The 22,856-nt window shown below is 39.3% G+C and overlaps 1 protein-coding gene across 4 annotated transcripts; it reads left to right on the top strand.

Annotated features, from left to right (window-relative positions):
• Positions 1 to 1,976: 1,976 nt before the first annotated feature.
• On the top strand, positions 1,977 to 21,354 carry KATNA1 (katanin catalytic subunit A1). Of its 4 annotated transcripts, none has more exons than XR_014183738.1 (12): positions 1,977 to 2,076; positions 7,033 to 7,207; positions 7,937 to 8,094; positions 10,407 to 10,590; positions 12,074 to 12,195; positions 13,593 to 13,698; positions 14,042 to 14,200; positions 15,312 to 15,438; positions 17,003 to 17,137; positions 17,402 to 17,528; positions 18,367 to 18,456; positions 21,013 to 21,138. XR_014183738.1 is itself a non-coding variant. In XM_082049333.1 (12 exons), the coding sequence occupies exons 3-12, from the start codon at positions 7,037 to 7,039 to the stop codon at positions 21,209 to 21,211; spliced, it is 1,488 nt and encodes a 495-aa protein (XP_081905459.1). In that variant the 5' UTR covers positions 2,061 to 2,076; positions 6,224 to 6,317; positions 7,033 to 7,036; the 3' UTR covers positions 21,212 to 21,354. The 4 variants fall into 4 exon arrangements, 3 of the variants coding, with proteins under 3 accessions (XP_081905458.1, XP_081905459.1, XP_081905460.1); XM_082049333.1 differs by lacking the exon at positions 18,367 to 18,456 and adding an exon at positions 6,224 to 6,317 and having other exon boundaries at positions 2,061 to 2,076; positions 21,013 to 21,354; XM_082049332.1 differs by lacking the exon at positions 18,367 to 18,456 and having other exon boundaries at positions 21,013 to 21,354.
• Positions 21,355 to 22,856: the final 1,502 nt, after the last annotated feature.

Genomic DNA, 22,856 nt, shown 5'->3' with positions numbered 1-22,856 from the left:
ATGCGAGTGGATGGTTGCATTGACACTTACTTAAAAGTTACTTCAGAATAGCAGAAAGAATTTCAGCGCTCGTGAACAGCCTAAATGTATTGTCAGCTACTGGTGATCAGTGATATTCCTGGGGTTTAGAAATTGTTTCTGTTTTCTCAGAATCTGTTTCTGTTGTGTTTCTGTTACCTGCTGAGGTAATAAAAATATACATGAATCTTCATAAGAAGTTAAAATTGAATTAGTGGTTTGGCTCATGAAATATGAAGTGCAAACATTAGTTGCCCAAATGCATTTGCTTTTTTTTTCCTTCTCCTTCACCCCCCCCTCCTCTGAGTCCCCTTTGCTCTGCAACAGCTCTACTGATTAACAAAAATTTTGCATATGTTTAATAGCAGAATTGTTATTGTACTTAGCTGTCAACTCATGTGTAACCTCTTCTCAAAGTATACATTTTGATGTTAAAGAATTCAGTGTATCGGTGCTCTGCCCCTGTCCTCTGCTGCCTCTTTCATAAAAATAATTGAATCTTAATTATTTATTATGCAGACATTATGTATCATGAAGCTACTCCTTTTCTTGAGAGATTACAACATATCACAGCTTTCACGTTTATTACGTCTTTAAGTTCACATCTCAAACTGCTGATGCAGAAACCAGTGTCTTATTGCACAGTCTCTATTAGATCCTAATTCTTCTGCCTTTGGCTGGGAGGTGGACTGGAAGTACAGCAACATTTTTTGTTCTTTAGCCACCTACAAACAGGTTTATGAGAGCTGGAGCTATTATCCCCAGGTGATGTGATACAGTAACACTTGGAATTTTAGAAACTCATCAACAGCTTTCCTTACCTTATGGCTAATGCAGAAATGGTTGTTTTAAATTCAGACACTCATTAAAGGGATAGACTAAAATTGCCAATTTAACGATGTTCAACAGTTAAAAATACAAGAGCAAAACAGGAAGAATAGATGTGATAAACTTAATTAAGACACTACATAATGCTGCAGGTCTTCGGAGTTCAACCTAATGGACTATCATAAACCTGCTGCATTGTGCCCAACCTTTAGATCCTATTTGTTGCTAAGCAGCTGAATCTATTTACATGGATGATAAGCAACTGCTCCATCAGGGACACCACTCAAGGACACTTGCATGGCTTAGCCAGCTCGGCATCTGGCTCTCCTAAGCTCAGTGCTATGGGATGTGTTTTCTTTCCCAGAACAACACCGATTGTCACAAATCAGCGAATAGGTGGAGAAGAAAAGAGGGATGCATGCTCTTCACTAGGTAAAACCCGTCTTTGTGGATTATGGAAAGCAATTAGCTGAATGAAGCACGTCTTCAGCGGTAGCCTGTCGCGGCAGGCCCGGCCTGTGCTGGTAGCACCCGGTTACTCACCATCTTTCCTCCTCGGAAGTATAAACTTGCTGGGGTTTTTGCCCTATCTGTGCTCTCAGGCCTTTGGGAAGAAATTTAATCCCCTTTAAAAATAACTAGGGCTCTCCCCCTCAACTGCCGCCGCGGGCTTTCAAACGGTCTCAGCGGGGCGCTCCTAACCCACCGCGACCATTTAGATATCCGCGGTGGCGCAGGCGCAGTCCGACATTGCCACCTTAAAGAGAGAGAGGCGCAGAGTCGCCGATGTGTCAGCATTGGTGGTTCAGTGGTAGAATTCTCGCCTGCCACGCGGGAGGCCCGGGTTCGATTCCCGGCCAATGCAACTCTGCTTTTGTCCACTACCTTGTTTTCTCCGCCTTATTGTTTTTCCCTCAAAAACTTAGGAAAAAAAGGCAAAAAAACTCATCGCTTTCAGTAATAATGCTAAAATGTTAAAACAGACACTATGATGTTGTCGGCTGGTTGGGCGGACCTTCACCCCCCGCTCCCGCCCCGTCAAGTACTGCTGCCTCGCCGGGCTGGAAGTGACGCAGCCGGATTTGCCTTCAAACTGCCGGCGGCGGCGGGAGGAGGCGGGCAGGGCTAGGGGTGGGGTTAGCTCGGCTGGAGGAGGAAAGGGGAGGAAGAAGCGGAGGGGTCTTGGCTACTAGGAGCTGCTGCTGCGCTGGGGCCGAGCTCTGGAAACGAGTAAGTGAGTGCGAGAAACGCGCGGTGCCTTCCCTTTCTTGAGGCGGCCGATGTGGCTGTTGCGGGCTGGCCGTTGCGGGCTGCCCTACCCCCGCTCGGCCTGAGGCGGGGGGCGACCTGCGCGCCCCGCCTGGCCCGGGCCGCCCCGAGGGGAGCCGGACGGGAGGAGGGTTTGTTTCGGCTCCTCTGCCCCGCGGCCCAGCGACTGGGCGCTGCTTTGGAGAGTGGGTCGCCCCGGTGGTTGTTGTCGTGACACCCGTGACTACCGTGCTGGTCGGTCTGATGTCGCTGTTGTAGCTCGCAGGTGCTCGAGGCGTCGCGCTGGCGTCCCCAGAGTCACCGACAGGTGACTGGCTGTAGGTGTGTGGCCGCTCGGCACCCCGCCCCGCGGATCCGGGCTCGGGGGGCTGCGCGACATCGATTCAAACACCCAACTGTGGTGTGTTCTTCTCCCTTCACCCTCCACATATATATATATATATTTATTCTATTTTATTTTATTTTTCCTTAGTGAAGTCAGCTTTTTGCAGTCATGCTAGTTTTATCTCCAGAGAGAAGCAGCAGGCATCAATTCTAGATACCCATTCTGATGCTGGCCGTTCAAAATTTTCCGAGAAGCTTGCTAATTTGATGTTGACCGTCTAAAATAATGCCAGCCCTCATGAAATGGGGAGTAAATAGTAGGATTATATCTTTAAAGTCTTTTGAAAGGTTTAGCCTTGAAAATATAAAATCATCCACCACCAGTGTATCTATCTAATTTTTTTTTTTTTTTTTGCATAAACTGTTAAGTACGCTTACATTTCTGGTTGCTGGTGGTTTTTCACTCACTACCGTTACTATTAAATACAATAGGTGTATGAGAACCAGTTTGTTTAATATTAAGTAAGTCTGGCAACTCTTCTGTTTCCCAAGTATCCAACTTCCCAACACAATCGCTTGTTGATACCAAATGTTGGTAGGAGTGGATGTTATGAAGAAGAGCATTAAAGCTGCAAGGGACCTCTGAGGTGACGCAGTCCAATTGCAGCCCTGTCATCAGTAAAAATCAATTCCTGAAAGCTGTTACTTTGGAGTATTTTTTCTCTTCTGGCTCACTGAGAGAACTTTATGAGTTTTACATGGTTGCTTTGATGTCAAAGCCTGTATAGCAGGCTGAAATAATGGAAACATGTACACTCTGCCAAAATTCAGGCTCTGACTTAGTCCAAACATTAAGGCTGCACTGAAAGACTCTTTGGAATTGTTCTCCTTGTATGGCTTTTGCTGTTCTCTGAGTCGGCAGAGTAGCTGACGGGTCCCCTGTTGTAACTTTAATCTTCCCTTTCAACATCTGCATATCGATCTCTTATTTTTTAAAGTTGTGGGTGATTTCTTTGTGAAACAGGATTGACACTGTGTTCAGTTACATTTTCCCAAATTCTAATGTATGAATGTGAGCAGAAATTACTTTAGTTGTTCTTTATTGTAATTCCTTAAAGTCATTGTGGAAAACATGATGTATGCGCAGTGTTTTCTTGATGATGGTCAGTCTGTTGTCTTTAAAATATAAAAATAAGTTCCAAAATCCCATTCCCAAAAGTTGTAGGTATTTAGAGCCTTTGTTATGTTTGAACCCCAGCTGCTCTTGGCTGTTCCAAACTCTAGAAGTATTTTAGGTCCTTGGAGCAAATAACAAAATCTATTCTGTTAGTAGAGATGGGTTAATTTGACGGGTTTATTTTGTTAATTTCAGGGAACTATAAATATAGCTACTGTAGAGAGTGAGTATTCTTACTGTGAAGTGTGTGTGTTTGCATACAGTGTAGAATTAAACTTGCAAGACAAATTGCTTGGGTTATTTTCCTTCTGTCCTGTTTGTTGTAAACTTTACAAGCTTGTTACTATTTCAGTTGCTGTTGGAATATAGATAACTTCACTGGGCATGATTCATGGAAAGGTCATAGCTGATAAGTGCAGCCTTGCTGCTTTGACATCCTGTTACGTGACAGTACTAGGTATTTGTAAATACTTTAAAAATTACTAGGTGGTGCAGGATTAGTTTTTGGTTTGGGTTTGTTTGTTTGTTTTTTAATTCCTTCAGGTCTAGTTGAACTCTGGATTTGTGCATACTCACACCTCTCCCATAGGTGTCTTGTACCCTACTCTGAGCTGCCAGAGAATACGATGACTTTCTGCTGCAAACCTTAATCTGGTTTCAGATTAGTACTCCCTTTAATTTTTCCTGGTTTAGAACTGTTTCAGCATCTTCAGTTACAGGTGCAGTAAGCCTATGGACATGCACTGGTGTATGAGCTCTGACACTATTCCGGTGGCAGCAACAGTGGCATGTCCAGCAGAGCCAGCAGCTTTTTCTGCCCCACTTGTACACAAGAGCCTTGTACTTGGAAGCCACTTCAAGCTCTTCTGCTCTTATGACTCAACATGAAGGAAGAAATTAAACTGACTTTCTAGTTTAAAATAAATTCTCCTGCATTTTCAGTACCACTGGTAAAACAGATGTATTCCTGGGTTCTCATTGGAATTAGTACTTGTGGTTGTCTTGGAAGCATTATACATTTAAGTGATTACCTTTTTTTATTACTTTTCCCCCATGTGAGATGTTAACTTCTTCTGTCTCTGTTCCTTCTTTCTGTCTTTTTCTTTTCTCACCTAAAAATCACATTTATGTACAATGCTGTCGTTTTGGTTCCAAGTGTTCATATCTTACTGGCTTAGCCTCATTTGTTTGTTTTCCAATTCTTGCTATTTTCACATTTCCAGATGAAAATTATTCTTACAAGCTTTTGTTTTTCTGATATTTAAACAGAGTTTCTCTTCTGCTTGGATTGCCCTACAGCATTAATTCAGTGTGGAAAAAAAAAATCTATAGCTCCTGTCTGCATTTGAAAGTCTAGTTTGGCTTTAGTAACTTGCTGTTACTTGATTTTAAAAATGTTTATTAGCATCTTGCTCAACTTGTGATTTCAGTGGTGTTAGTCATCAGCTTGAATTCTCAGGACAGGCAAACAGGTGTATCTGGTAGGATGAGCAGGAGTGGAAAAGCTTGCTCCTAAATATAGCAGGGAAAACTTTGTCAGCTGCAGTATGGATCATCACACAGATATTACCAAACATCTTCAGGCTCTTTCTCCTGAGGTAAAAAGCAACAAAGCTCCCAAGTCAAACAATGTCTTCAAAGCCTAATTAGCCAGGGATATGGTAGCCTTTGTGGTTGCTGGTCACATTAACTCGTATCAGCTTGTAGACATCGTTGTGGCCAGCTCAGCGAGTCTCTTGCTGGAATGAGATTATGTAGCGTAGGTCCTTCTGATAGCAGGTCTCCAGATTCAGCCCCATGGGTCCCTTCTGCATGGATGGGTGTGGGCTGTCAGAGGCCTGTCTTCGGCTCCTGCTGTTGCCAGAGTTTTGCTGTTTGGGCTGAAACTTCTCCCAGCAGCTATCTGCTTCAAGAGAAGCTGAGGAAGGAAGCAAAAAAGAAGAGGCTGTTGGTGCAGGAATGGATCAGCTGTGTGTCCGTTCATAAAGTTACTTTGGAAAGAGACAGAAAAAGGAGTGTAAGTCTTCAAATGTGTGATTTGTACTTAGCAGCCACTCTTTACAATGGGGAGCTAATATTTTAGCAATAGATTGTCTGGGGTGTGTGAAGTGTGGCTTCTGAAACCTCAATGTGGCCAAATTTGACCATGACCTGGTCTTGAAATGCGTTCGGTCTTAAGTCTGCTTATTGCACATGTGAGTATAGTACTGCTTACATTCTTTAAATAGTTGATCTGTATCAAGTATGCTTCATCCCAGGGCTTAGCTGTAATTGCTTGTCTGCAATTGCTTCTTACTGGTACTGGCTACAGGTACCGAAATGAGAGCAAGACGACACTCTTGCAGGCATGTTTATTTTCTTATTTTAATGTTTTCTGTGCTTGGTTCTAGGAAATTAGGAGAAGAGTGGGGAAATTCTTGGTGTTCAAGAGACAGGAGAAGTGGAGGCAGTGCAGATATCTTAGAGAAGAAGGGGGTGGGATGCGTGAGTAATGGATAAGAACATAGGATGGCTGCTATATGGACTGTGGCTGTAACATAAAGAATGTCTACTGCTTCTACTTATTACTGTATTTGTATAAATAATTTATGTGCTATTCTAATCCAGAAGTGCAGATTCTGCTAGTGCTACAAACTAGAAGTGGTCACAGTCCATCTTACTAGTGGAAAAGTAGCATGGTTTGAACAACGGGTTAAATAAAGTGAGTAGCTACACAGTAAATGTTTAATTGTGGCCTTTCCTTACCTTTCCGTGTTAACTTAGCAGCCTCAACATTTTTCAAGAATCTCTTTTTAAGTGTAAAAATGGAGGGGATAGGAAGGTGCAAGCTGGGCATGGAAGATGAATATTTGTTTTGAAGAAACATTGAATAAAACTGAATAATTGTAAAATTGAAAAAATGGAAAAATAGTGTTCTCCACAAGACAAAACCAGAGTGTTAAACTTGTATGTGTGGAATGTTAAGGCAAAAAACCCCAAAACTTAATGCATATGGCAGAAGGGCTTTGGTTTATTGTTTGGGGTTTTTCTTAAACCACATGCCATAGTATGGACAGTGTTTTAGCGCTAACAGTAAAATACCAATTTATCTTACAGTAGAATAAAGAGAGAATGAGTGTATGCGATTGTGGATTGCAATAGTGCATTTCAATCTGCGTATCTTGTATATGCTTTTCAACAATCTTTGTTGCATTAAACAATTCTATGAAGTGAAGCGTTTCATTTCTAGTAATAGAGAAACACTTATTTTTTTTTTATGTGGATGACTTTCATTTTAGGACCTTTTTCTAACTAGTGTGTTTCCAGCCTCTATATTTTGATGTACCAAATGAGGTAATTAGCATAAGCAAATAGTTGCAAAAATTTGTTCTGGTCCCAGGATTTTTTTTTTCCTTAATATTTTATATTTTTTTCAGCTTCATGTTGAACATGAGCCTTGTTATGATCAGTGAGAATGTAAAGCTGGCCCGTGAATATGCCTTGCTGGGAAATTATGACTCTGCAATGGTCTACTACCAGGGAGTTCTTGACCAAATGAATAAGTACCTCTACTCTGTCAGAGATACGTATCTGCAACAGAAATGGCAACAGGTAAATAGTACTTTTCTGGGACGTTTTGAGGGAAAAGTATTAAAGTAGCAAAAATTGCCTATCTTATGGTAAACAAAAGTATAAAAATACTTACACCATTCTCTGATAAACTGTCGTGCTGTTATAAATAGACTTTTTCGTTATTATATAGACTTATTTAAGTCGTCTTTACGATTTCTTGCTCTGACAATGACAGAACAAGCAATGGAACACAGCCCTAGGGAGCCAGTGCACTGTCTGGCTTGGCAGCTTCTTACTGAGGAGTGTCCCTGTTATGCTGAAGTTTTTTTGGCTGGTATAATTTTGAATAGTCTTATTTCCCTTTTGGTGTTTTAGTAGTGTGACTTATGGATCCTTCATAGGAACTGAGTTGTGGCTACCATGCTAATTTATCCTTAACACAAACCATCTTTTTTTTAATTGACATTCAGTTTATTAGGTTGTGCTATTTTCTGTCATACTTGTTTAATATGCAAAATTTGTCAAATGTCTCTTTGCTGTTAGATCAAAAGTGGATTTGTTTATTCTTTAAGTTTTTTTTTTTTTTTCTGCCTTCCTTACACTTTTAATATCTGATGTGTGTTACTCTTGTCTATCGAAGTAGAATCGAGTAGCTTGTGAAACCTCATGGCATCCATCCAGGCATTACACAGGCTTGAACAGAGGTCTGTTACAAACTTATTTGCAAAGTGCTTAATCTGCCTTTTTTTTTTTTTTTTTTTAAATCAGGTTTGGCAGGAGATAAGTGTAGAAGCTAAACATGTGAAAGATATAATGAAAACACTAGAGAGTTTTAAACTAGACAGTACTCCATTGAAAGCTTCACAACAAGAATTACCAGCTCATGATGCAGAAGTCTGGTCTTTGCCAGTACCTGCTGAACGTAGGTAAGAGGAAACCTGAAGAGCTAAATTAATGTTTATCAGGGCAAAGTGTGCTTTGAGTTCAGCCTGATCCTGTGTAATTTTTGTTCTAGAATTTAGATGTGTAATACTTCACACCAGCAGGTTGTCACGGTTTGTGTTGAAGGAGATGCCATTTTGAGGCAGCTTGCTTCAGAATGTTCCAGGGCTTTTATCTTATATGGTCTTGACTAATGTCAAGCACTTTTTTTGCTGCCTTTGTTTTTGTTTTTGTTTTTTTACTGACAACATAAACTCTTCATTCTGTGGAAGCTCAACTCTATTCTTGAATTGACCTTGTTGCTGACTTTAAAATGACTCTGCACGCAGTTGGATGAAGAAGTATTATCAGAATAACAGTAAAATCTAGAAGTGTCCAATCTCAGTTCTTTTTGTGTAGCAGGGTGGTTGCCAAATCTCCTTTGTGAGCTCGCCAGTTAGGCAGGCTTGAGCTCAAGGGAAGGGGTGGGAACAAGCAGCTGCAGGCCAGCATGCTTATTTCATGAGCTTTGAATTATGCTGCGGTAGTGTCTATGGAACGAAGGCCTTGCCATGTGGTTTGACAGTGGAGCTGCTGCTGAGAGGGCAGTCCTATCCTCCACAGTTGCCCAAGTTTTTTCACTTGTGTCCTTGTTTGCATTGCTTAGCTGGCTTAGGATGCTAAACTGGCAAAAAGACACTGTTTTATGGGGCTAGTGCTTTTTTAGTTTGTTTTTTCTTGCTTTTTCTCCTGAGATTAGCTATCTAAATTGGTGAATTGGAGGTTTTAACACATGCCAGTGGTAGCATGAAGGACGAAACAGACGTGCATGCAAAGCAGAGATGGAACTGCATGCTTAAACAGAAAGCAACTATTAGATCAGCTTAGCTGTACTGTCAAACTGTTCTTTGAGGCTTTGAATTTACAAGCTGTTTCTCACAGACAGGTAACTTCAGTCTTTATGGCTACATTCTTACATTTTTATTATTTTAAGCCTGCTTTCTGAAAGAAATGGGTCTTGTGTGATCATACTGTTTGTTTATCTCATTTGGTAACTTTGGAACACTGCTGGCCCATTTCATTCAAACCTTCTGAAATAATAGTGTCTGGGAGGTAGAACTTTTCTAATATTTTTAAGCTTTCTAGAGAAGAGATACACACTCATGTTTCTAAAAAGGGAAAGACTTGAGAGATCTGTTTCTGTTCCATTTGTCTTGCCAGCTGGTGAAGTATTGAGTTGTGGTAATATGAAGAAAGCCACAGGGAAAACGTGGGCCATATTGCATTGGAATAACCACTGTAAATTCCTATACTGAGATAGCAGAACTCAGAAATTCAGGTGGAAATTAGATGTGTAATCACACTATTCCTTTATTTTGAGCTTTGGAATGGAATTTGGATGTGTCTAGGTGCTCATAAATAAAAATGAAGGTTGGTAGATACTCCATTTGGAGAGTGGAAAGACTTTAGCACTTACTGCCTTATCATTAGCACATTCATGTTGCCTAATACGCATTTCACTCTGAAAAGATGCGTACAGTTCTGACAAACTTGCTGCTGTCAATCAATTAAAGACAAGTTTTATGAAGGTACTGGATCCTGGTGTAGCTTGAATGATATGTCAAAACACATCTTCTAGTTACTAAATGCTCTTCACCAAATCACAGAATCTCTTCCTTTTTCTGTTCTCTAGAAATATCCCTGACCTTAAACTTGACTGCTAGCTTATTAATGCTGGAATTTTAGGAAGGCCCACGAGAAGGCCCATGGAAAAAATATATCTGTGAGAGTAACGGATGTGCCTGGGGAAGAAACTGAATTTTAAAAAAGAAATCCATAATACCAGTCACGATACTGGTTTATTCATATGTGCTTCTAAAAATGGTGTAGTTTCAAACAACTGGAAGCCTCACATAAATTTTCTTTCCCAAGAGGTGAAAATAAAACTGTCATTCCCAAGAAATCTTTACATTTCTTTGGGTAGGAGAGTGAGGGCCATTGTGATAAGGAGAAAATATATTGGGGAAGGGTGTGTGAGGGGGGTGCGTGGGGAGGTGTGTTTGTTTGTTTGTTTATTTGTTTCCTAAAGTCCATAATACTAGGATTACTTTAGTAATGAGCTTGTTTTAAGCGAATGAGCCCTGAGTTTGTGGCAAAGGACAAATGGATTTTTAGTGACTATTTGAAAATATCTGTCTTGTTTCTGACATACAGATTTTTATCTTGAGCAAAATGTCTCGTAACGACTTTATTTGGTTGTGTAGTGCTTACCAGTGACTTTACACTGAGGCTTTTTGCATATGTTACAACTAATTAGACCTTCGCCAGGACCCAGAAAACGTCAGTCTGCTCAGTGCAGCGATTGCAGAGGTCACAATAATCGTATAAGTGCATCTGTCAGAGGCCCTCACCGACCATCCTCTCGAAATCCCAGTGATAAAGGGAAGGCAGTCCGCAGCCGGGAAAAAAAGGATCAGCAAAATAAAGGAAAGGAGGAAAAGGTAAGCTTGCAAATAACTTCATGAAGTTGAGAAACTCAGTCTTGCTTTCTTAATATTGAGTATATTACAAAATTAGATGCCTATAAAATGTTTCTTCTGTTCAAGTCAGCATGCTGATTTGAATCTCTCCTTGTAAGGTATCTTTGCTTTATGGACAATCTGTGTTACGAATTCGTTAAAAAAACACACACACACTCACCTGGAGGAAGTAATCTGGTAAATGGAGCTCATTCCAATGGGAAGTCCTTATGGGTTCTTGAATTGATTTCGTATATTTTAGACTGAGTTTGACTTGCCTGTTCCAAAGCATTTCAAGATTTGTTTAATCTTGAAGGGAGACCTCCACATATTTTTTGTTGAGATCTGGTATTAGATCCAGATCCTTTCAGTTTAAAACAAGAAAACACCCAGCATATACCCCAGAGATAGAATGATCTATGATCTCTTAGTTGCCATCAGAATGCTTTAATTTTTGCTTGTGCTCTTGTCTCCCAGAGTAAGAGATTGTACTGAAGACTCTCAGTTCATAGTTTTCCAGAGTCTGAATAAATTAAATATCTATGTAATAGTTTGTAAGCTTCAGCAACCTTATGTCGTAGCAAGGTGTCATGGCCTGTGGAAATAGTATAAGCTACAAGGGTGGAATTGATTAGCTGTGTAAACTACTACTTTTATTAGAAGCTTAATTACATTTTCTTGAGTGAGTCCCCTCTCACTGAGGATACACGCACACAGAGACAGGATAGGTCTTTTTTCTTTTTTACAGTTGTTCTGTCATCACCAGTGCTTGCTGTTAAGTGTATAAAAAAACAAAAAGGGTATGTCTGGTGCGTTTTATTTCCTTTCAGTTGCATGGTCTCTGCTGTTTGAGCCCTTTCAACTGTGTAGCTTCTTTGCTTCTGCTCTACTGCAGAGCTGTTTCTCCGCTGTTCTTGTCCGTGCTCCTGTTATCAGTTAATTAACTCTTTTTTACTCCTGTGGTCTTCCTGCAGATCACCTTTGCTCATCTTGTGTAAGGAAGTTCTGCTTAATTTTTTTGTGTGTCACATATTTATGGCATATGTACGACACTCAGAGGATTTGAGATACCCTAGCTCAGTGTGACACTTTTCTGAGCCAGTCTTACACGTAATTCTCCCTACCCAGCTGCTGTCTTATATAGTTTTTCATTTCTCTGGGAGAAGAGGCCAAGACTGTTATACTTGGATAGATGTTTGCAGTTTTGATTGCCTACTAAGGCAAAGAAACTGCATCAGTACAATATGCTGGCTTTGTGGAGAAGGAAGCGGGACCAGGGCAGTACAGAAGTGTGGGTGAACCAATAGATCTTGCAGTGCAGCAGGAATATGGATGCTTCATAATTTTCATGCTGGTTTATGTTGTTGCCTTCTAGAAATATGATGCTACTATGGACTTGTTAAAAAAATCCATTGGTACTATAACCATTGTTATGTATTGATGTTGTTATATCCTTTATATGTAGAACAAATCCACATCTGAGATTTCAGAATCTGAACCAAAGAAATTTGATAGTACTGGATATGATAAAGATTTAGTAGAAGCTTTGGAAAGAGATATAATTTCTCAGAATCCAAACATTCGATGGTAAGTTTGAATACTGCTGCCAGTCTTTCTTAGTTCTTTGTTTTTCCTCTTATAGATATGACAAGAATTAACTATTTTAATATATGCTTAAATATTAAAAGAACCTACAGGTTTTATTTATTCATTAAATAGGCAATTAAACTCCTTTGTAGTTGAGTATTTTTAGAACTTTTTTTTCTACCCATGGATTCATAGAATAGTTTGTGTTGGAAGGGATGATTAAAGATAACTATTTCAACCCTCTGCAATGGGCAGGGACATCTTTCCCTAGCTCAGGTTGCTCGAAGCCCTCTCCAGCCTGACCATACAAAGCTTCTGAAAGTTTTCTAAGAGTCCTGAAATCAATTTTTGAGATACTAGAACCTTATATGTTGCAAAAGAGTGTCTGCCAGTGTCTCTTCATTTAAAAACCTGTTTTGCTACCAGGCATGTACCAAGATTAGAAAACCAGTTAACAAAGATGTTATGTCAATATAGGAACCTTTTGAAATCTTACTGGATGTCATATGACTGCCAGTATAAAATATAACCATGTGTCAGTACCTTTACATAAATGTGTTAAACATTAAACCTTACACAAAGGTTGTTTTGTGTTCCAAATGTTTCCAAGCTTAAGTGATTTTTGTGAGGATTAAATGAGCAAAAATCTTCTGGCAAATAAAGTAGACTTTAAAAAACTCTGAAAAATCTCACAAACAACTTGGTATGCATGCAACTGCCACGTATTTCAGTTTAATACGTAAATATATGTTTCATTTTTTATATTGAATCTTAAATCACCACTTCAGATTTGAAACTAATTCTCCATAAAGATATGTTTTTAAACCAAAATATTACTTGGGCATGTGCTGTTAAGTGGAATGCCCCGAGAGTTACCCTCAAGAAAATAAGACTCAGCCTGTAAGGTATCTAAGAACTAATACATTTGTAACTCTGAACAAGAACTCTAAAAATTCTCTTTAATTCAGCTCCATTTACTAGTCTTCAGTAAATTGTTCTCATGATGATGAAAGATGGTATTCAAGTTTCAGGGACAGCCAGTCTCTGGACAAAAGAAGAAAGCATCATTTGTAACTAGCATAAGTTAAACCAGCTTGCCTTATTCTGTTTATTCTTTCTGTGAATAAGAACAAGAGTGCTCTAGTGAAATACTTACTGTGTCTCTCTTTGCTTTTGCATCCAGCTGGAGTCTACTAGCTGGATGACAAGTGCAATTGTTGTAGGCTTTTGCCACTAGAACGTAAATGAATCCAGCTCATTTTCCTGAATTATGGAAGAGCTATTACATAACAATAAGTTTAATTGCATATTGTTTTGAGGTGTGGACTGGTGCTTTTGCAGTCTGTCTGAATTTGTCAAACAGCTTTTTCTCTCTCTCCTTTTTTTTTTTTTGTCAGGGATGACATTGCTGATTTAGTAGAAGCCAAAAAGCTGCTTAAGGAAGCTGTAGTTTTACCAATGTGGATGCCGGAGTTTTTTAAGGGAATTAGAAGGCCATGGAAGGTATGAAAATAATCTGATCCTGTGGTCAAAAGTAAGATTCTGAGATTGGACCTTGGCGGAACAAGAGATTTCAGGTGGTTTACAGTTCATATAAATTCTTTCCACTTTGTTAACAAAATTTACGGTAAATAGGACTAACAAAACAAAGATGTCAGCCAGATAAATACACTGTCTTCAGCTATATTGTTGCAAGTAAGCAGTAGTAATTAATTACTTACCTTGGAATAACTTTTCCAAGGAAAGTTTATATCTAGTATTTTAGTATTACGCTATTAAACAGATTGTGAAATTGCCTGTCTGTTTTGTTTCTTGTCCTAAAAGTGGTTCTTTTTCATTTTAATAGGGTGTACTGATGGTTGGTCCTCCTGGTACTGGAAAGACCCTCCTGGCAAAAGCTGTAGCCACTGAATGCAAGACTACTTTTTTCAATGTTTCTTCTTCCACACTTACCTCAAAATACAGAGGAGAATCTGAGAAACTTGTTCGTCTGTTGTTTGAAATGGTGATTGAAGTTTCTGAACATAAATAGTGAGATAATGAGGCAGAGTTACTTCTGGAATAGGGAAACCTTGCCAAGATTTAGAACTCATAGCATACCAAAACAGCTCTCCAAGCTTCAGATACTTTAGGACCTTGTGATTCAGCCATGTGCATTCAAGATCTGGTTATTCCTAAGTAGCTTTATAAAAACTGAAAAATTGTTTTTGTTTTCGGGATTAGCTTCTTATATTAGAGGTACCTCTCTATAAGCTGATGAGTGCTGTAGAGCGTACTTGAACACAGAACTGGAGATAGAATCTAATTGCTTTCTGGGTGAGAACCCTACTCAGCCTGGGCGTGTGGTGGTGTTGTGGGTGGTTTTGTGTTTGTGCTTAAAATAAGTGGACTTCCAAACTGTAGTAGGCTTCAGAGAACATAATACTTGAAATTGGCTCAGAATGTGTAGTCTTTTTTTCATGTGTTAATAGGTTTGCTGTGCAGTGCCTGCCAGGGTGCCCAGTACTGAAGGGGGCAGCAGAGTTGCAATTACAGTAGTCAGAAAAGTTAGGAGATAAAAGACTTTCTACAATATAGTTTGATCATATTAAATGAGTTTATATCATGCCTATCAATCAAAAATGCATATGTGCAATGGACAGCACCTCAACTGCTGTAGGAGAATAGCTTTTATTACTGCAGATCCTGTCTTTCACCTCTCTTGTTTTCAGAAAGGTTAGGGTTATTTCACAGTTGACCTGTATCTCAGACAGGTTCCATACAGTGGCCTGACATTCCTCCTAGCTTTAAATGGGTTCCTATTCAGGCATTCTGTGATGACTTTCATGGTTATTCCTAATGTATAGAACTGCTTTTATCTTATTAAACATTTGTTTATAGCGCTAACAGTTACAGGACCTGGCCAGAAATGGTTCTACTCAAATGTTATTAATGAGTGTACAGCTGCTTTACAGTTGTGTGCACTGGTCAAAGAGAGGGAAGGTTCAGTACAGTTGGTACTCAAGACCTGATTCCTTGAGCTAAATCTGTCGTTACTCAGCTCTGAATATGCTGCTGTTTCTTAAATGTGAGCAGACTGCCATTTAACTTTCTGCTTTATCTTTTATTTTCTTTAGGCTCGATTTTACGCCCCGACAACTATATTTATTGATGAGATAGACTCTATCTGTAGTCGCAGAGGAACTTCTGAGGAGCACGAAGCTAGCCGACGTGTAAAGGCAGAACTGCTTGTTCAAATGGATGGTAAATAACTTGATCTCTGAGGAGTGCTGGATTGGAGGAAACTTGAGGGAGAAAAAAGAAAATCAAAACTTAATTCTTCAGAAGCAATTTGTTTGAAAGCCTTACATAAAATTGGGGTAAAAAGATACAAATGCGCTATTCCAACTGTCAGTGTGGAAGGAAAGAAGTTGCCAATTATTTAACAATCTTTTAGCATCTGAGCAATGACCTTATATTACTGACCCAGAATAATGATTATTCAGTGGGAAATAGGAGACTTCAAAACTGCAGAAGAAAAGAAGTATTAATTGCTCTTCTCAAACTTTACCTAGCACATAACTTACTTCTGCAAAACCAAGTAAAAAGTGGTTCAAAAGAACTGTCGCCTGTTCCAATATAAACTTCAAAGGCAATCATTACACTCAACTTATTTGGGATCTCTTTTTTTCCTACTAATGATATAAATAAAAAATGAAGGTAATTTTTTTATAGAAGTGGTTGGAAAAGTTTTCTTTTTAAAACACTGAGTTCATTACAGCTGTTTGGTTAATATTTCACAAATCAACAAAGTTTAAAAGTAGGTAACACTATGCAAAGTGGCTATAGAGGCATCCTTTTTATACTCTAGGGAGCAGGGAGAAGGAAAGAAGCATCTGAGAAGTGCTACTCTATGGACTAATTTGTGATCTGATTCCATGAGTCAGAAGATTTGCGTATTTATTTCTGGTTCTCTGATGTGATACTCTTTTATGTTTGACTTTAAGTAGTAGTAGAGCTGTAATACTGTTCTCATAACTCAAGTATGTGCATAAGCTAATTTTATAAGTAACAACTATTTGAAGTCCTTTTACTTGAGCGTTCATAAATGGTGTTTTATATGCAAATTTTCAGGCAGACTAGGTACAATGGCTATTCCACAGCCCAATCCTGTGATTATAAGCAAAACCAGTAAATGCAGAGGGTAGCAAGTTTGATGAAATTGACTTCTTCATATAGCAGCAGTTTCACAGTGCTTTAGAGGCTGAGATGTTGTCTCTGCCTCTGAGAAGCTGTGATTCAGTCCACCCAATTTAAACATTCGCTTCAGCAGTTTGTAAGAATCCACTTGAGTATGTGAAACATTTGGCCTTGATTCAGAAGTGAAGAACTTTGTAGGGGAGTAATTGGGCTTTTGTGTGTAAGTACTATTTGAGGGGTGGAGAATGTCTTTTTGTGTGTGTGTTGATAGTTTTGATGTTTTGGGGGTGGGGGTTTTTTTGTGTATGTGCTGTTACAGGACATTGATGTGAAAATTCAGACAACTCTGCTGTAAAAGCATTTCAGCCATGGTAGAGAGGAACTTCCTGATCTGAACAGTGACCTGTGCCACTGCTCCTGGTTAAACCAGTTCTCCACTTTGGCTTGCAGGCTGTCAAATAGATGAAAAGCTGAGTGCTGTTGCACTGAGTGATTCTATTGCACTTGGACATGCTAAAGTGCATTAGAACAGCTCCTTTAATATTAGAGAATTGTAGTTACTATTCTCTCCATACATGGAAGTTCACGAACTGTATGTACGTTTTACCTTCTCTTTTCCCCAATGCAGGTGTTGGAGGGGCTACTGAAAATGATGATCCTTCCAAGATGGTCATGGTACTTGCTGCTACTAATTTTCCTTGGGATATTGATGAAGCCCTAAGACGGAGACTAGAAAAGAGAATTTACATTCCATTACCATCAGGTATGAAGACTTGGGGAGATAAGTGGTTAAAAAGACTAAAATCTAAACTTTATCAATATTCCTTTAGTTCTGAACACCTGGTTTAAAAATCTAATTGATCAATATGCAAATTAATTTATGAATGCAGGACCAGGTTAAATCTGAACATTTACTTTCGTAGAAAGTGATGTCCTTTTTCTCATTCTTCACTCTTATCCTTCTTCAATTCATTATTTATCTTCAGAAAGCAAGTTGCATAGACTTAATTTTCTATTTCTTTATTAGCAAAAGGTAGAGAGGAACTCCTAAGAATAAATCTGCGAGAGCTGGAACTGGCTGATGATGTTGACCTTGCAAATATTGCTGAGAAAATGGAAGGTTATTCAGGTGCAGACATTACCAACGTATGCAGGTACGTTAACATTGCATCATTTGTCTTACTACTGCTACAAACTCTGAGAAAACTGTTTCTAAAGTAACTAATTTACATGACTAAATTGTTGGACAAAAACAGGCTGTAACTTGTTTTTTATATATGGCTAAAAGGTGAAATACTGCATTAATGTTTACCTAGATTTCCATTTGAATATTTTCATATAATAATGATGAAGAGCAACAGAGTAATCTAAACAAGCTGTGCTTCAGGTAAAATTCCATGTTCTTTCATGTACACCAGTTTCCTTGCATGAGGAATATTCACAGGATGGTAGACTTTTACTTGCAGAATTGCAGTCATTCCACTGAGGTTATACCATTCCTGCGGAACATCCATGTGTAAGAAGTGATAGTGGCAGAGGCCAGAGTAACTAAAGTGAAAACATCTTCCTTCGTGGCACAGAACAGGTGTACCTTATTGTGTGACCATGCAAGAGCTGTGCACTCAGCACATTGGCTTTAACGATGAGGCTGACTTGAGTTTTCTCCTACCTCCTCCATCTCCTCTCCTGCTCAGTCTTGTTTGCATACAAGCATTTCTGGGCCTATTCTATAACCTAGATTCCTGAAATAATTGACTAAAAATACCTTCTAGCCCTTCCCCCAAACTTTTCCTTTCTTTCAAAAATTAAAAAGGGAAGGAAGAGGAGTGCTCTTCTAAGAGACTAATATCAGTCATCTTGCTTACATCTAAAGACTTGCACTGGCACAGTTGCAGCAGTGTCCGATTACGGATCAGCAGTCAAGGATGAAGAACTGAAACTTCTTCAGATGCTGTTGTCATCTAATAAGCACCCGTGTAACTGTGCTTTCAGGCTTTGGAGGTAGCACTGAAGTGTGGCAGTGCAAGGCTTGAGCTCCAAGTTGTGCCAGCGCAACTGTTGTGGGGCTGTACTTTGAACAGGGTAAGAGAACTGTTCTGGGTTAAAACCACCTCCTCATTACTTTCCTCAAACGTGGATCCATTTCTTGCCTTGATTCCTACCACAGCTCTGCAAACCCTTCTGAGCGTAACTGAGTGGACAATAAGCTGTGCTACAGGGATGAATGTGAGTGGCTTGTACGCTAAACTGCCACTAAAGGCTCTCTCAGCAGGGTTGCTTAAGGCTGAACTAAAAGTTTGGAGCCGCAGAACTGTTTCCTGCACAAACCTTGCACGGTGTCTGGGAAAATAATGTGTCGTGCAGGTTTGTTTAATTTGTAGGATTGTGAGATGAATTTGTGGTGTTCTTTTGCTCAGTCTTGGTGTTGGTTGTGCTTTGAAAGGAGTTTGTGCTAATAAGTTCACATTATGTGAAAGAGTTTATTTGGCCTGCTGCTTTGTGCATTTTAGCTGCTGCTTGTCTCATCTGGTCTGTCCATTGTTCATTATTTGTAATTAACTTTATACTGGGTACTGATAGACTTGTTTTAAAGTCAGAATACTTATGATGTTTTTCAGTTAATTTCATATACACATACTACCGTTGCTTTTTCTTTTTTAATTGAAGTCCATTTCTACAAATACTATTTAAAAAAAAAAAAAAAGGCAAGAAAACAAAACAAAAAACAAAACAAAAAAAAAAAACATGAAGAAACACCTGAGTCTTTCATTTGTGGCTCTTTAGAGATGACTGAGGTGGCAGCACCCAGAAATCCAGACGAGGTGGGGTTTGGATGTGCCTGATTTGAAATTAGTAGGAAAGTATTCCTATTACCCTGTGTATTTACACTTTGTTAATGGTGTCAGGAAAAACAGATCTTAAATGTGATTGTTTCATTTACATTGAGACAAAAAGACATATGGCTGATTTAAAAGTGCTTTTGTATGGTTCGGACACACAGTATATAAACACAATAAAGTTCAAACTTGTAGACTATAACAGTCCTTGCTAGTGACACAGGAAAAACTTAACAAAATGTGAGCCAAGAAGTCTGGTTTGGTCAAATAATTTTCCTATCTTAAATAATTTGAGATTAAATCCAAAGTTCACTGTGCCGGAGTGAAAACCAGTCAGAGATTAGTATACTTCCTAACAGTCAGCATATAACCATGGAGAATAAAGGTGGAACTTTATTTTACAAAGACATTCGGGAAATATAAAATGCATCTAAAGTCCACATTAGATATGAGTATGCACTGACTTTGAATCATCGTTCTTAGCAGACTGTAAGAGTTGAAAGGCCTTTGGAATGGAACTGAACCCCACTGTGTGTTCCAGTGGGTGGCTGCTTATTTTGTGAATGTGGCTTTGGTGCTTCTCCGGGCACTAAGGGTACATTAAAGTTAAGTACTAAGGGTTGATGTTGGGGTGACTGGCAGTAAAATGACTTTACAGAAGAAAGCGATGACAGCTGCACTTGAATTTTATAGGTGTGTTGGGATATGGTGAGGTTTTTTTGTTTGGCTGAGTTGTTTTTATTTTGGTAAACTGCTGCCTGGAAGCAAATTGGGGATACTTCCCCTCCCTCTCCCCCATCCCTGCCCTGCCTCCTCCCCACCCCTGGCTTGTGTAGCATTGGCTTTTAGTTCTCAAATGATGATATAATAACAAAGTGTGGTGATATTTGGCTAAGATGGAGTTCAACACCGCAACTTTTTTTTGCATTGTTCTGAAATTCTAGTTACTGCATTATGCTTTCTAATTGCTGATGATTAATTAGTAAATTCATGAAGTCTGTCAGTTATAGTTTCCTTTGGGGGGAGGGCATGAAACTGAAACAGAATATGCTGAAACCATCTTTCTGAGTCCTCCTACAAGACATCTATCTATAAGGTTTTATCTTTGGATTCTCACCTACCAATATGACATGATACTGTTGTGACATTGCCAGGACCATCCTTCCATCTTTTTTACTGCTGGACAAAATAAGTAGCATTTTCTTATAAGCTATATAGAACAATGAATTAGCAGGAACTTTAGTGTTTCAGTGTTATCCATTTATCACCTCACTGGCTCATTACTGTTGGAAGTCCAAACGCAGTCAAACTTAATGCAGCAAGAAAATAACTCACTTGTAAAGACACTTAATGCTTTTTGAGGCCAGAAGTTTGAGGAGCCACGGGCTTAACAGATTTTGTAGTTTAACATTTAGCTGTGAATGTACAGGTTGGAGGTGGATACTGTCAACCCCTCTGTCTCTACAAGTGTGATTCCTGTTTGAACCAGGAAACACTCAAAGCATTCCAGCCACTTCTCCTATACATAGAGGAGTAAAACCATTACTTTGCCTTTTTCCTGTTTAAAAATACTCTAAACATCAGCTACATCATAGGCATGCAGTGACATTAGATAAATCAGTTCATCTTTACCTCTTCTGGCTAGCCTGTGAATAGTGGCTGTTCAAAGATCCAGCAAGAATAAATCCATGTTTGAAAAACATGAAAAAGCATAGTATTGTAGGTTGTACGAGGCTGCTGAGCCTTTCAAACAGCTGAACTCACCATCCTACATTGAATAACTTTTTTTGCATCTTAACAGAGATGCGTCGTTGATGGCTATGAGAAGGCGCATTGAAGGCTTGACACCAGAAGAAATAAGAAATCTTTCCCGAGATGAAATGCACATGCCAACAACTATGGAAGACTTTGAAATAGCTTTGAAGAAAGTTTCTAAATCTGTATCTGCTGCGGACATTGAGAAATATGAAAAATGGATAGATGAATTTGGATCATGCTGAGTTGTCTTATCTTGAAGAAGCCACCTTACATCTTAAAACAGCTTTAGAAGTAAGAAGTAGTGTGTCAGTGCACTGCGTGCTCTTTTTAACTTTTGTAATTTAAGAGCAACAGATGTCTAAATAAACTTTTTTTAAAATGCAAATTCTTTCTAGCTTTCTTTGACCTAGCTCAGAAGTTACACATTTTTCTCAAATGTGAAAGATACTGATGCAATCTGCTTTGATCTTCAGGATTTTAAATATCCATAAATTTAATACCAGAACTCTTGCATCAGAGGGTTTACACTTGAAAAATAGGTATTCCACCAAAGAAAACCAAGCTAGTCCTGCTAAATGAGGAAGGGATGCTGAGAACTAGAAAATGGGATGAAGAAAATGCAGTTTTACAGATGGTTTTGCTAGGTCATCTTAGAGAATTCTACCCTTAAACTGTTTCTAAGGTATTAATAAAGAACCTGTACAAAGGCTGAGATTTAGAACAGCAACCCTCACGCTATTCACAGTCAATAGAATCAACTGAAGTTTGAGCAAGGGGCAGGATCATCACTGGTTTACAGTGTCTATTAAGTAACATTAAAATACATCCAGCCCGTGTAAAGTAATCCTGTGGTGTGGTTTCCTTGTTAGTCTGAGAGAAAACAAAAACTTGCTGGCATCAGTTCTGAAATATGTTCTTCTTCCATGACTCTGTGGTGCTGTGATCTTCAAAACTCTACGCTGGTAGGTTAGCTCCCATTCTACACGTTCGTTCTGATAAGGCTGTTCTGAGAAGGCAGCGTGTTATGTGTATCCTCAATCGATTGATGTAAAAACCTAAATTCTCTTTTTGCATTACCTGTCAAGTGGAATGTAAAAGCAGTTCTCTGAAAATGGTTCTACAGTAACCATTTAGGTCATAATTTTAGATTTTGCTCAACAGTGGCCACTGTAACTAAGCCATCTATAATTTCTGTCCATCCCCTATTATTTTGGAAACACTTCTTCCTGCTATCTCATCGCAGAGCAGCCATCTGTAGTTCTGCTTACAGCTGAACTTCGTGCTTTTTAATGAATCAAGTCAGTCTAGACTTGTTTCAGCTGGTATGATATATGCATGCTGTACGAAATTGGCTGTGGAATTCCTGCTCATGTGTCTCTTCAGATGCTGCAAGGCAGATGGGAAGGACACAGGATAGTGAAAAGTTGCAGTCTGAGTAGAAGGCAAGTGGGTCCTGACTACACAGTTCTGTAAATGCCATTGTTGTGAACGTTTTGTTTACCACTATGTTGTGAGGGACAGCTGGACGTGCTGAAAAGGGACTTTCACAACACTGCTGGAGATTAGATGCTTGGGAAGATGCTGAGATGTGGATATTGCTGAGAGCTCCTCAATCTCAGTGGACCTGGCACAGATGAACCCAGAAATGAAGGGAAGACGTTCAGGTAAGTACACAAGTGTGTGCATTTATAGACTTCCATCTCCAAAATGAAAAATAAATTTTCCTCTTTCCTTTCAAAAGGAAAGCCATATGTGTCAGGGTTAAGGAAAAGATGCAGGATTTTGAATGTGTCCTGGGAAAATAAGACCTGCCATCACAGGCATGCAGGATAGTTGCCCTTTCCTAACTGGGTTAGTTGTGGTAAGGAGTTTTTAAACTGGCTTACA

This window comes from Streptopelia decaocto (genome assembly GCF_964273445.1).
Source record: "Streptopelia decaocto genome assembly, chromosome: 3".
NCBI classification, from domain to species: Eukaryota; Metazoa; Chordata; class Aves; order Columbiformes; family Columbidae; genus Streptopelia; species Streptopelia decaocto.
This window is presented reverse-complemented; position numbering and strand designations above follow the sequence as displayed.